At 42.8% G+C, this 13,483-nt stretch overlaps 1 protein-coding gene across 1 annotated transcript; it reads left to right on the top strand.

Annotated features, from left to right (window-relative positions):
* Positions 1-4,779: 4,779 nt before the first annotated feature.
* On the top strand, positions 4,780-6,904 carry LOC123839613 (olfactory receptor 10AD1-like). Its single transcript, XM_064590280.1, has 2 exons — positions 4,780-4,853; positions 5,704-6,904. Exons 1-2 carry the CDS (start codon positions 4,780-4,782, stop codon positions 6,665-6,667), a joined length of 1,038 nt encoding a protein of 345 aa, XP_064446350.1. The 3' UTR covers positions 6,668-6,904.
* The last annotated feature ends 6,579 nt before the right edge of the window (positions 6,905-13,483 follow it).

Consider the following 13,483-nt stretch of genomic DNA (forward strand, 5'->3'; position numbering starts at 1 on the left):
CTTACATTGGCCATTTTTTCTTTTATAAAAATGCACTTTTCTGGGGCACCTGGGTGGCTGGGTCATTAAGTGTCTGCCTTCGGCTCAGGTCATGATCCCAGGGTCCTGGGATCGAGCCCCGCATCGGGCTCCCTGCTCGGCGGGAAGCCTGCTTCTCCCTCTCCCACTCCCCCTGCTTGTGTTCCCACTCTCGCTGTGTCTCTCCGTCAAATAAATAAATAAAATCTTTAAAAAAAAAAAAAAGCACTTTTCCAAGAACAACCTCTGAATCTGTCAGTCATTAAGCAGCTATTTTTTCTGGAGTTGATGTTTTTTCTTCTTACACACTTTTTCCTTGAGTATTTCATTATTTCATTACTCTGAGATACCGCAGTATTTTATTGATGCCCTACTAGAGCTCTTATCCATATCATAGTACAGTGAAATTGTAAAATATCTCTACCCTCAACTGTACTGCATGCTCTACCAGAACTTAACAATGCTTAGAAATACATTTTTAATTTGCAGCTTCAGTTTTTTAAAGGCTTCAGGCATTTTGAGGATTGACATTTATTTTTATTTTTTTAAAGATTTTATTTATTTATTTGACAGAGAGAGAGACAGCGAGAGAGGAAACACAAGCAGGGGGAGTGGGAGAGGGAGAAGCAGGCTTCCCGCTGAGCAAGGACCCTGATGCAGGACTTGATCCCCCGACCCTGGGATCATGACCTGAGCCAAAGGCAGACACTTAACGACGGAGCCACCCAGGCACCCCGAGGATTAATGACATTTAAAAATGTAAATGTCTTGGGGTGCCTGGTGGCTCCATCGTTAAGCATCTGCCTTCTGCTTGGGAAGCCTGCTTCTCCCTCTCCCACTCCCTCTGCTTGTGTTCCCTCTCTCGCTGTGTCTCTGTCAAATAAATAAATAAAATCTTAAAAAAAAAAAGTAAATGTCTTAACTAATATTTTTTATTTATTCAGTGACCTAGAAAAGGAAGCTAGATTTGTTGAGCACTTTCCCTACTACAAATACTGTTCTATGTGATTTACATATAAACATATTTACATACACACGCACATTTTTGATTGAATAAATTTCCTCCTAATCTTCACACCAACCACACCAACAAATATGTTTTTCTTCATTTTACTCTCAAGAAAAATGCTGTCATGCACACATGTTTTCATACAACATTTCAGAGATGCCTGGACAAACTGAAACTTATCTTCTGACTCCCTAGAGCTCCATGAACCTCAGGATAAATATATCCACCATAAAGTTTTTCTGCTCAGAAAAATAATGGTTTTTGGCTTTCAAGTCATGAAATTATGTATTTAATCCAAAAAAGGAAGGGATTAGAGTATGCAGAAGAGAAACAGATTTCAAGCTGTGTTAGATTTGAAATTACTAAAGGCACATTTTATTTACAGCAGACCTGCAAGAAGATAGCCAAGCCTCCCAGAAGCTGAAGCTTTCTAAGAATCTACATGATTTAAACAAGGCTGATGAGTTCGTTTACAACTTAAGTGAGCCAATCTCATTCCTAAAACAAACATACTCTCCAGAATAAATGAATGATACAGTGCTGTATTATATTTTCTTTCCTGTGGCCATAGCATGCTAGGAAAGCTACAGGAACATTGTGGCCAACTGTTGAAGGTATTCAACAGTGTCCTGCTCCTCTTCAGTAAACATGACAGGAATCAGAATCTTAACATTACAATAAGACATTTTCCCACCTGTCTAGTCTACAATAGCACACTTTGTTCATTGTGCTCCTGTGGTCAAGGAATGTACGCTTCTCTCCCTGAACTCACCAGCCCTATACCTTGAGCATTCAGCATACCTGTATCAGCAGAACTCTTCCCTCTCAGGATCTGCCCGGACATCACTGTGACTAATGGTTTCTTGTCGTTGTAATCAAAGCTCTATCACATTTTTGTTAAAATTTTATTTCCATATATGTGATTATATCACTAATAATAATTGTTAGGGATTTTGAGGGGTCCAGTAAATAACACTGCTCTTCTCATCTGGCTCTGAATCATCTGAGAAATAAGACAGAGTCTGCAGGTGGAGGTTAAAACATCACCTTTACTAATAACAAAGCAGACACTGCAGCAATTGGACTTCCTAATCCAGAAGCAGAGAGTTAGACAGACAAACCTATTCCCCTGTAACTGGCAGGACCGTACTGCCACAAAGCCTCCCCAAACAGGGGTAGACCCTGCCCTGGAGAAGGCCACTCCCTCCCAAGGGGAAGGTGAGAGGAAAGGGATAGAAAACACAGGCTCGGTTTCTCCTTCTAAAATCACCAATCTGGTAAGCCACTCACTCCCCATGGGACGGTCTGAATGAGGAAGAGAAAGGTCAAGAGGGTTATGCTATCACAATCTATCCATGTGGAAGGAAACATCAGGAATGTGGAAGAACTTATTCCCTACCTACCCCGCCCCTAACAGTATCTAGCATTGTGTTCTCTAACCCCATTAAGTCTACAGTTAACCATAGGGTGTAAGATATTAAAACAGTCCTACTTCCACCTTCATGTTGGCTGCCCCTCCAACACAAATCACTGCTCTGGTGAGAGGCTCTTGGAACTTTGGAACAGTTCTATTTTCCTTGCAAGTGGTTCTAAAAGGAATCAGAACAGTAAGTCAACTCTGAAGCCAGTCTAGACCCACAGCTGAAAACTTATTCCCTATTCCTCTCTCCTTGCCAAACTGTGTTCAACTACATTGTCCAACATAACAGAGGTTCTTCAATGAGATTAAATTATATCCTTAAATTACAATAAAAAATAATGGCATGTGTGAACTACTTTATAAATTATTGTTAATTTAAATGAGATTACAGACCCTTGACTCTTTAAACAAGAAGTCCAAGGGATCGTAGGTGGTTATTTATATCTGTACCCTGGGCAGAAGAAAATCCCATGATCCTCTTCTGGTTTAACAGAGAAATCTCACAAGTATGTGTGTGTGTGTATATATATATATATATATATATATATATATATATATATATATATATATATATATCTTTCTGAAAACAGAGATATCAATTTAAATATTACGATGGCCATGATTAAGGCCACCAATAAAAATGATACTTTAGAGGTTCACAATTAGGTTTAGAGCATAGCAACAATTTCTGATGTCCAGTCTCAGAAAATTCTTTGTCAGAAACAATTGCAAGGATATGTTTTATGTTATAGAATAATATGAGATTGTCTGCAGCTAAAGGAGTATGAATGTTTTCTTATTTTCTTGCTGGTGTTTTCTTCAAGTAACAATTAAGAGAGCATGTGATTTTCAAGTCAAGGGGCTAAAATTCAATTAGCACTGGGACAAAATTAAAAGTCCTGAGAAGGTCAAAACATACACTGAAAAAGTGGGAGCAAGTAAGCTTATTAACAAGTGGAATATGTGACAGTTAAAGTGCAGTACGTAAGTAACTTAGTATTATTATTTAAGTAAACATTCATCATCTATGGTATGGACGTTGAAGAACTAACGAGGCCATCATCACAACTCTCTTCCAGAGTGGCCCACCAGGTCAGACCATCCTCCCTGGACCAGTTCTTCAAACACCATGGGATTTTCTCTATTTTTTGCTGCGGTGATTCAGTGATAAACATCATCACCAGCCAAGCAACAGAATGAGGTAGGATGTGATTTTCAAGTCATTGTCCTATTTATTTATGCAAATGCTTGACTGATTAACCCCGGTGGTTAACAGGGCACTAGATGCCAGGTATCATGGAGTATTCTTTCTGGCACAGTGGACCACAATAAGCATTTATATACTCCTATAAATCCTACTGCTTTCTTAGGTTGAACTTTAGTTTCTTCTTGGACAAGCCCCAGACTTGTCTGGAGCATAGCTCACTGCCTTCCCTTGCCCAAACTCTGACCTTAACCCCAACATGTCCATTGGGCCCATGATTCCAGGCCACTTCTGGGGTTAAACATTGCTCTCTGATCTTCCCTGCACTTTATGGGCCTCGAAGAGGAGAAGTTCTAGGTACAAGTTCTAGGGGAGCGTTCCAAAGTCAGATGATGGGAATGGCCTATTGCCTTGACCTATCAGGAAATCACCTACAGGGAATCTAATGTGGAAAGGAGTGGCAGTCAATGGGTAGGTCTCTTCTAAAATTAAGATAGGCAACATGAGATGCTTAAAGACATGGAAAAGAGAGGGGAGTCAACCAGAGGTAGCTGAATGGCAGACAGCCACACCAAATATGAGAAAAGGAGAGGAAGAAGAAAAGAGTGAGAAGTGGAAGTGGGAGAAAGGAGGGGGAAAGACTCCCAGAGGGCGTAGAGTAAGAGTGTGTAGAAAAAGGAGTGAGAGAAAAGGAAACAAAGAAGAGTGGTTGGCAGAACTGAAGGTTAAGAAGGAATATACTAACCATCTATAAGCATCTGAAAGTGGAAGGGATCTGATATCTAACTCCAAGACAAGATGAAGAGTACAAGAGAGATTTAATATGAACATAATGACTTCCTAAAAGTTATAATAATGAGAAAAGAACATGAGAATTCTGAATGCTCATTCTCTGATTATGGGAAAAGAACAAGACTTATCCTGGAAGCAAAGGGACAGATCAAAGTTTTCTGAAGGTCCATTCCAGAAAGGCTGAATTTGTGCGCTGCTCATAGCTTCCTTTGTCTCACAGCAAGGGTTGCATCCTTTCCACCCAAAAGTGCTTAGCCCTAAGTTCCAGCCCCTATAGAAAAACTGTCTTCTATTGGGAAAGCATGTGAGAGCTCACAACGAGGCCCCATCTCCAGCATGCACTGCATGGATGGTGGATACAGCAGCATCAACCACTGGGAGAGGGAGTCTGGAAAGAGGGTGGATGACTGGTAAGCATGGCTGTTCCCAGAGGTATGCAAATCATTCTCACCTAAGGGGCAATGCTGAAGGCTAGAATATTACTGTTTCCTCTGAAACTTCAACCCATTATTTTATTTTATTTTATTTTAAGATTTTATTTATTTTTTTTTGTCAGAGAGAGAGAGCACAAGCAGGGGGAGCGGCAGGCAGAGCAGGTAGAGGGAGAAGCAGGCTCTCTGCCAAGCAAGGAGCCCGATGTGGGACTCGATCCCAGGACCTGGGATCATGACCTGAGCCGAAGGCAGATGCTTAACCGACTGAGCCACCCAGGCGTCCCTCAACCCATTATTTTAAATACATATACTACACTGAGCATTTCTTTCTTCTAGAAAAATATGTCTTTAAACATCTCCCAAGTGCTTCCTAAATATGATCTTCTATACGCTAACAGCCACCATGCTCTTCCCTCAAATACTCCATTCCTCAATTTCTTAAACCTTTCTTTCCTCATTTGGCATGGGTTCCAGGCCCAACCATCTTAGTTTAACACCTTTGAACACATTTTGGTTAGTGGCTAATCCTTCAATATTGAGGGGCCTGGAGCAGTCGCAGTACTTCATTTGAGGCCTGACCAAACCAGAACAAAGTATAACCATTGCTTCCTCAATTTTTGATATTACAATTCCATGTATGCTGCCTATGGTGACCCTGGCATCTTCACTGCCCCACAACATTGCCAATTACATAGTTTACTAAAGTTCCAAGATGTTTACCACCACTCATTGTTCTTTTACAGCTGGATCTCTGGGCCCAAGTGAGTACCTTACATTCCCCTACAACTATCTCACCTGTGCTTTTCTGTCCTCCCTCCTCAAGCAGGTCCAAGACAGTGGACCTAAGGAATGGCAGCACAGTGACAGAGTTTATCCTCGTGGGCTTTGAGCAGAGCTCCTCTTTCACTCGGGCATTGATCTTTGCCCTCTTCCTAGCCCTCTACAGCCTTGCCATGGCCATGAATGGCCTCATCATCTTCATCACCTGGACAGACCCCAGGCTCAACAGCCCCATGTACTTCTTCCTTGGCCACCTGTCCTTCCTGGATGTCTGCTTCATCACCACCACCATGCCACAGATGCTGATCCACCTGGTGGTCAAGAACCACATTGTCTCCTTTGTCTCTTGCTCAACCCAGATGTACTTGGTTTTCTGTATGGGTGTGGCTGAGTGCATTCTCTTAGCTTTTATGGCCTATGACCGTTATGTTGCTATCTGCCACCCACTCAGCTATGCCCAGATCATGAGCGGGCAGGTTTGTGTGAAGCTGGTAAGTACTGCCTGGTTCTTTGGGCTGATCAATGGCATCTTTCTTGAGTATATGTCATTCCGGAATCCCTTCTGTAGAGACAACCACATAGAAAACTTCTTCTGTGAGGCCCCCATAGTGATCACTCTCTCTTGTGGAGACCCCCAGTTTAGTCTGAGGGTGATCTTTGCCGATGCCATCGTGGTGCTGCTCAGCCCCATGGTGCTCATTGTCATCTCCTATGCACGCATCCTGGCCTCCATCCTTGGCAGAGCCTCCTCCTCAGGTCGTGGAAAGACCTTCTCCACTTGTGCTTCCCATCTGACTGTGGTCATCTTTTTGTACACCTCAGCCATATTCTCTTATATGAACCCTCGCAGCACACATGGCCCTGAAAAAGACAAGCCTTTCTCCCTCCTCTACACCATCATCACCCCCATGTGCAACCCCATCATCTATAGTTTTCAAAACAAGGAAATGAAGGGGGCCATGGTGAGGGCCCTTGGGAGGACCAGCCTGGCCAAGACAGAGTCTGTCTAGGGGGAAGCCTCCTGGAAGAGCAGCTTCCTCCCCCCAGCCCTGACAACTGGGTAACTCTCCAATGCTGAAAGGCTCTAGGAAAGAGCATTCATAGTTTTCTTCCTACTAGCATCAGACCTGGAAGATTATGTTGATGTCTAATGCTCATCTGTCTGATTTCACTTCAAGTGTTGTTTTCTCTTGATCCTTTCTCAGGATAATTTGAGACTTTCCTACTTTTTTCTTCTATGTTGTCAAAACAGGATCTTATAAAGACATATATGTACTTAATTCCATTTCATTTTATTTATACAGTACTTTTACACTCTATTCCCAGCCTGAGTTTTGCATATACATTTAGAAGTAAAGTTTTCTTCTCTTTCAACTTGTCATTTTAGTCTTCTATTCTTTCTCAAATTCCACTCTCATATCCTGAATCCACCTTCAACCACCCCACCTCTACATAAGAAAAAGCGGGAAAAGTTAAGAAAAAGGAAATTAGGGAACAGTGTTGATATTAAGAAAAGTCAGAGAAAAGAAGAAAATGAAAAAGATCGTCAGCCTGAACTCCGTATGTTAGCCTCCACTAGCCCATGGGGGAGAACTTGTAATGGTATTAAACTGCCACCATAATAATGCATTCAGCTTAAGTTTATGCTTGTGTGTTGTTGAGGAAAGGAAGGTGAGAGAGGCTAGTGTTTCAAACCCCTTCTCCTAAATCTTCTAGTTTCCTAGGTAGCATGATTGCTTGATATTTCCCTTCTGATCCAAGTAGTCAATGCCTCTGCTAAGCTGCTCAGTCTACTAGTTTCCTTCCCTGGTATAGACTCCCAATTAACTCCCCTCTCCCTACTGTCTGCCTTTTTTCCCAACTATCTTTCATTTCATTCCAACTCAATCCTATTGCACCTTACTTCCCATCTTATATGGATACATTTCATTCCCTGTACTTTAAGGAACACCTCTCCACACTACCTGTACCATTGCAGAAGCCTTTCCATTTGCAACCCTCACCTCTCTCACTTCCTCTAGCTTCTCTCCTCAACCACAGTTACTGTCCCTTGAGAGGGGATTATATTTTTAGCCATCCTTTCTTTGAAAATTGCATTTTTTTCTCATGCCCCTTTCATAATAATAGAAAAGGGGACAGGTCAAGGGCGCCTGGGTGGCTCAGTCAGTTAAGCATCTGCCTTCAGCTCAGGTCATGATCCTGGAGTCCTGGGGTACAGCCCCACATCAGGCTCCCTACTGAGGGAGCCTGCTTCTCCCTCTCCTTCCCATTTGTGCTTTCTCACTATCTCTGTCGCTGTCTTTCTCAAATAAATTTTTAAAAATCTTAAAAAAAAAACAAAAACAAAAAGGGGGACAGGTCTATTCTTTCTTTTCTGGTGCCACTTCCATAAGATAAATGCACCTCAGTTAGGATTCCCTCAAATAGATGTACTACCCTTTCCACATCATACACATCACACTACCTTCTGCAATGACTTTAAAGTGGTAGCTTCACTCCACAAAGTTCTAATCTTTTGAATCCAAATTGGTTAATCTGTAGATATCCGAGGACACGTGAGAAGGCCTTCTCAGTCAGCAGCAAAGAAGAAATGAAACGCCAGTGTAATTGAGAAGAAACAATAAGTGTAGAACATAAAATTTTCATTATCAAAGAGAAATTACACCAGGCAAATTAAATAGGCAAAGTTAAACAGGAAAGACTTTATTTAAGACTATTGCAATAGGAAATTGAACTCAGCTCTACTGAAACAAGCGGCTAGAGAGTTATTAAGAGCTGCCGTAGGGCCACCTGTGTGTGGTGACTGGTCTTACTCAAAGAAGTAAGCTTACAGGTTGTAGTTTTGCAACTGGAGCAAGGAGCCCATTGATGTTGGGCTCCTATCCTTCTATAGAGACTAGGAAATAGGAACGCCATCTTCCTGAGGATTACATTTCAAAGGGATGGCTCCCAGGTCATTGAGAAGGACCTTCCCTGGGTCTTGAAACTGGCAAAAGGCTTTAAAGGAGATTCATATACATTTAAAAAGAGGCAAGAAAAAGATTGGCAATTACAAGTTTCTAAAATAAATTGTCTGACAAAAGGGAGGCCAGGGGCCTCTACTTAAGATGAAACCAGTCTCAAGTTGTCAAGCAGAAAAGGGAATAGTAGGGCCTTCTTGGTCCACACTTGGTTACCATGGAGAACAAAAGAAGTGCTTATTATTCCCCCTAGGATCTCAACTTCTTCTCCAAGTTTGAGAATTCCCGTCTCAAAGAGCCTTTAAGAAAAAAAGGAAACAAAAGAAAGAAAAAGGAAAGGGTGCTTTTAAAAAAGTTTTCCAAGCAATTTCTTCACTTTACATTTGCCCAACGCTGTTGTACGCTTACATTATAAACAAGACAGTCTGGGCTTTTAAGCTCAAAGTTTAATAGGGCAGGCAAGAACAAATAATGGTAATAGAAAGAGCAAACGTTATAAGGGGCCTATACAAAGTACACTGGGAGGACAGATAATAAAAGCTCACGTTTATCAAGCACTTATGTTCTAACAGTTCTACATTTAATCTTCACAAAACCCTTTAAGTACCAGATTACCTCCATTTTGAGATGCAAAACTGAGGCTCATAGAGGTTAAGCAATTTGCTCAAAATCACACATTTCAAAAAGGCATTTCTAACTCCCGCACCAATTCCAGAGCCCACACTCCTAAGGATGTAATTGAATAACTGTCCCAAAGCATGGAGCAGGCTTTCTACGGGAGAGATGGTATTAGAACTAAGCCTTGAAGAATAAGCAGTGAATTGTAAAGTGGAGCGGGGCGGCGAGGGGTGGGGTACGGCTAGCCAGGGACAAGTAATTCCAGGCCGTAAGGAGCTACCTGATTCGTCGTTGAAATGCTTTCAACGTTTATGGCGGATGGTGAGCATGGCCGGGAATGCTGTAAAATCAGGCTGAGCGACCTAAAATAAAACTGTCTTCTCAAGGGCGAGCACTTTCTCATCCAAGGCCCTGGGAGGACTGGGCGCCTGGCACGAACCGACCCTGGACGGGCGGGGACGCGGGCGGGGAGGGGAGGAGCTGTTCGGCGCGGGCGGCGCTCTCGCGCGAGAAGCCACCGCCCGGGCCGTCTTCCCTGCCGCAGCCTCGGCCCTGGTCCCTGGACCCCGGAGGCACATGAGAAGCCCCCAGGGACCGCGAAAACCAATGTGAATGCAACAGCCAGAATTCAACGATCACTCTGAAACGCGCGTCCCGTCCCAGCCCTCTCGCATATCCAGATGCAAATCCACTTGTCGTGGGAGGGCGCGCGCCCAGGGCCTGAAAATGTGGGTAGGGAACCCAGAAATTCTAGCTGTGGTCCCAGCTCAACCCGCCCTCAGGCTTTAACCTCGCCTTGGGCTCCCTCCCAGCTAAAGCCGACGCCTTGTCTCCCAGTACAGGTCGGAGCCACACGCCCAAACTACCCATGAGGCCTTGGGCCCTGAGCCGGTTACCCGGAGTAGAGGAGATGGGCGTGGTCGGCGCTAAAAAACAAAACAAAACCTGCCAATCAGCCTTCCCCAGCCTCTCGGATCACCATTACGGCAACCAATGAGCGCCTTCTCCTTGACAGCTCCCCGGCCGGGCCGCGCTAACCCGAAGACCTCCGGGAAACAGGAGCTATTCTGGGAGACTCGGCAGCCGCCGTCCCAGCTGGAGACGCGGGTTTTAGGCTTGGGATACCCTCCCAGCTGAGTGGAATTGCTGAAATGTAGCGCCCCTTGGGTTGAGGATGGGATGGGGTGGGATGGGATGGGGGCGGAGCAAGGCTGGAGGCAGGGCTGAGCGGAGATCTTTGCCAATCACAGCGAGTCCTCGTACCTCCTAGCCTTGTGCACTGGTCCTAATTCTTTCCTGGTGGTAACCCCCCTTTTAGCGAATTGAATACTTGTTGGGCTCCTCTTCCCTCCTGGACAACGTCATTGTCTTCGGAACTTCCTTACCTGCCCTTTGCAGTTATTCCAGGAAGTCTTCCTTGACCTCTTCCCCTTTCTCGGTTCACTGGACTTAATATTGGTTCCCTGCATAACTTGTGCATTTTCCTAACCCTGTACTCTTACTTATTTACTTTTCTGTCTTCCCCACTAGTTTGTGATTCATTTTTGAGTCCTTAGCACGGTATCTGGAGGTGTTGTAGCGCTATTTTCTCAATGAAATCATAAGCAGAATGCTGATGTATTAACCAAATAATAAAGCTCTTCTAGTAGGTGTGGGGAGGGAGTGTCCAGAGCCGTGAACCCCCCAAAAAACCCTTGAGGCACTCATTATTAATGATTTAAGCTAAATATTCACTTTAATATATAGAAACATGGTTTACCCAGGACATGAAAATTAAACATGTCCAGATCCTCTAGGAGCACTCAAAATCTCATCTTTTTGGACTTCCGATCTGATTGCACGTTTGTTTTTATTTTTCAGTCTACAAGATACCTGTTTGCCTCTTCAGATCAGTTCCTCATCCTCTTTATCCACCCAGCTCCGGGCTTGGGAGGCTGACCTGCATGCAAGCATGTCAACAGAGCCCCTTACCGCCGGTTTCTGTTGGGTTCAGCCAATGAGTAGCATAGGCCGAAGATTAGAGGGAAGTAGAAATGTGAGGTTAGGCTGTTTAATCTTCTAGCTCTTTCCCCGTGGGGTTGTGACAAGCTCACCTGAGTCCATTTAGCTAAGATCACAGCTCCTGTCATGTAGCCTTCTCTACCTAGTTCTCTATTTCTAAGTTTTGGAACTGCCACCTCCCATTACCTCTTCAGGCTTAGCCCTTCTAAAACCAGATTTGGGGTACTGTAGCCCCTTTGCAATTTCCCTACACCCTGCTCACACTGTTGCAAATAATCCTTTATGAAACTTCCAAACTATCTTAATTTAAGTATGCCATCTGTTTCCTGGGGATACAGGACTGTAATACAAGACTGTTCTCTTACTGAGGCAATGAAAACAGTTATTTCAAATGGAAACATTTGGAAGGCTATATGATGTATAGAAAGAGCATGGGCTTTGAAGTTAGAGAAAACAGAGTTTCACGTCATTCAATTATTCATATTCATTTGGCAAATGTTCCGCAGTCCTATTAGTTGTGGTAGATATTTTAGAGTGCGCTATGGCACACAGACCATTCTCCAAGAACCCTCTTCTCCCACTGGGGTGAGTCCTGGCAACCAAGTTAGTATCATGGAACACCCCCCCCCATTATCACCACAATCAGTGCAGCGAAGCTGGATTGATTAAGTCCTCTTTCCTGGGAATTTGGAATTGGTATGCAGTGGGTTTAGTCATTTCTGGGCTGGAACAGGCAAACACTCAAGCTATGGAGCAGTTGTCTTCTTCCATGTATGGGAAGAAGCAAAGAAAGTTGGCAGGCAGGGAGAATAGATTGAAGTCAGAGGACAGAGAAGCAAAGACAGAAGACTATATCTGCAGAGAAAGAGCCTGAGATAATGGCTGCCCTGGTTTCAGTCAGCTTTGGAGGGCCAGCTGCATTCTTGCTCTTGGGTTTTGTGAGATAACCTTGCATCCTTATAATAAACTTTTCTTCCTCAAAGTTATTACAGATGGGTTTATATTTCTTGCAACCGAAAAAGTTATTACAAAATAAAGATATTACTAAGGTAATACCTACCTCAATGTGGTTATGGGGATTAAATGAGATGAAGTATTTCAAATATCTAAGTCAGTGTCTCCAAAAATGTTACTTTCTCTAAATGTAAATAGCATCCCATGTGTTCTGAGCATCAAAGGTATCTGTTCTTTGTTATTTCCTTTTTCAAATAATGAGCCCATTTTGCTGTCGGTATTTTTACAAGTTTTTCTTCATTTCAACTTTTCCTTTTCTAAGTGTTGTTCTGTTCATGGTCTAGGTGCTGATAAATTTGTGTTTGTGTTTTTCTATGTTTTGTTTGAAGTTTTTGTTCCTTGAAGGATTGAGTTAATTATACTCTTCAGTTCATGATACACCATCATTGTCCCTGCAAAGAAAAGCCCTCTTGTTTAAGTCTTTATTTCTTTAATCCATCGTTACACTCTATCTCCACTCCCATCCCCATCCCCAACAATAAGCAATTTTCTAATGTGTTTAAATGTGTTCTTAGAAAATAGTTATTATTCAATAGGCATATATTTTTAAATGTACTCCAAAGCTACTGATTTATATGTCTCATTCTGTGTCTTATGTTTTTCACTAAGCACTGTTTTTCATCTCTATCCATCTTGCCAGATGCTAACATTTAATCTGTTACTTCATGCTGATGCCTAGTACTCCATGGTGTGCATTCCCCCCATTGTACTCATCCACTCCTCCAGTGATGAGCACCCAGGCTGCCCATGCCACTACAAATAACCCTGCAGTGAACATCCTCATATTAGTCCCCTTCTGAACTTGTAAAGAATTTGTTTTATATTGCTTAAGAAAGGGACTGCTGGGCTTTAGGGTATGAATCTATTTAATGTGTCCAAGTAATGCCAGCTTGCTTTCCAGACGTGGTAAAACCAGTCTTGCAGCAGATTTCCACATTGCTGACATCTGTAATTATCTAGATTTCTAGTTTTTGCTGGTTTGAAAGGTATAAACTAATATCTTATTGTTGGTTCAATTTGCATTTGATTACTAATGGTTTTGATCAGATTTCCATATGCATATTAGCTTTTATTTATTCTTTAAATCCTGTTGATATCTTTTGCACCTTTTTTTTTTCTCTTGGGTTGCTTTTTCCTGTTCATTTGCAGGAGGTCCATGTATATTCTAGGATATTACATCCTTGTCAGTTTTAGACAGAGCAAATATTTTCTTCATTCTGCCATCTCCCTATT

The sequence above is a fragment of the Mirounga angustirostris genome, unplaced genomic scaffold, assembly GCF_029215605.1.
Source record: "Mirounga angustirostris isolate CCGP_5_RB_7025 unplaced genomic scaffold, mMirAng1.0.hap1 SCAF_5, whole genome shotgun sequence".
Lineage (NCBI taxonomy): Eukaryota > Metazoa > Chordata > Mammalia > Carnivora > Phocidae > Mirounga > Mirounga angustirostris.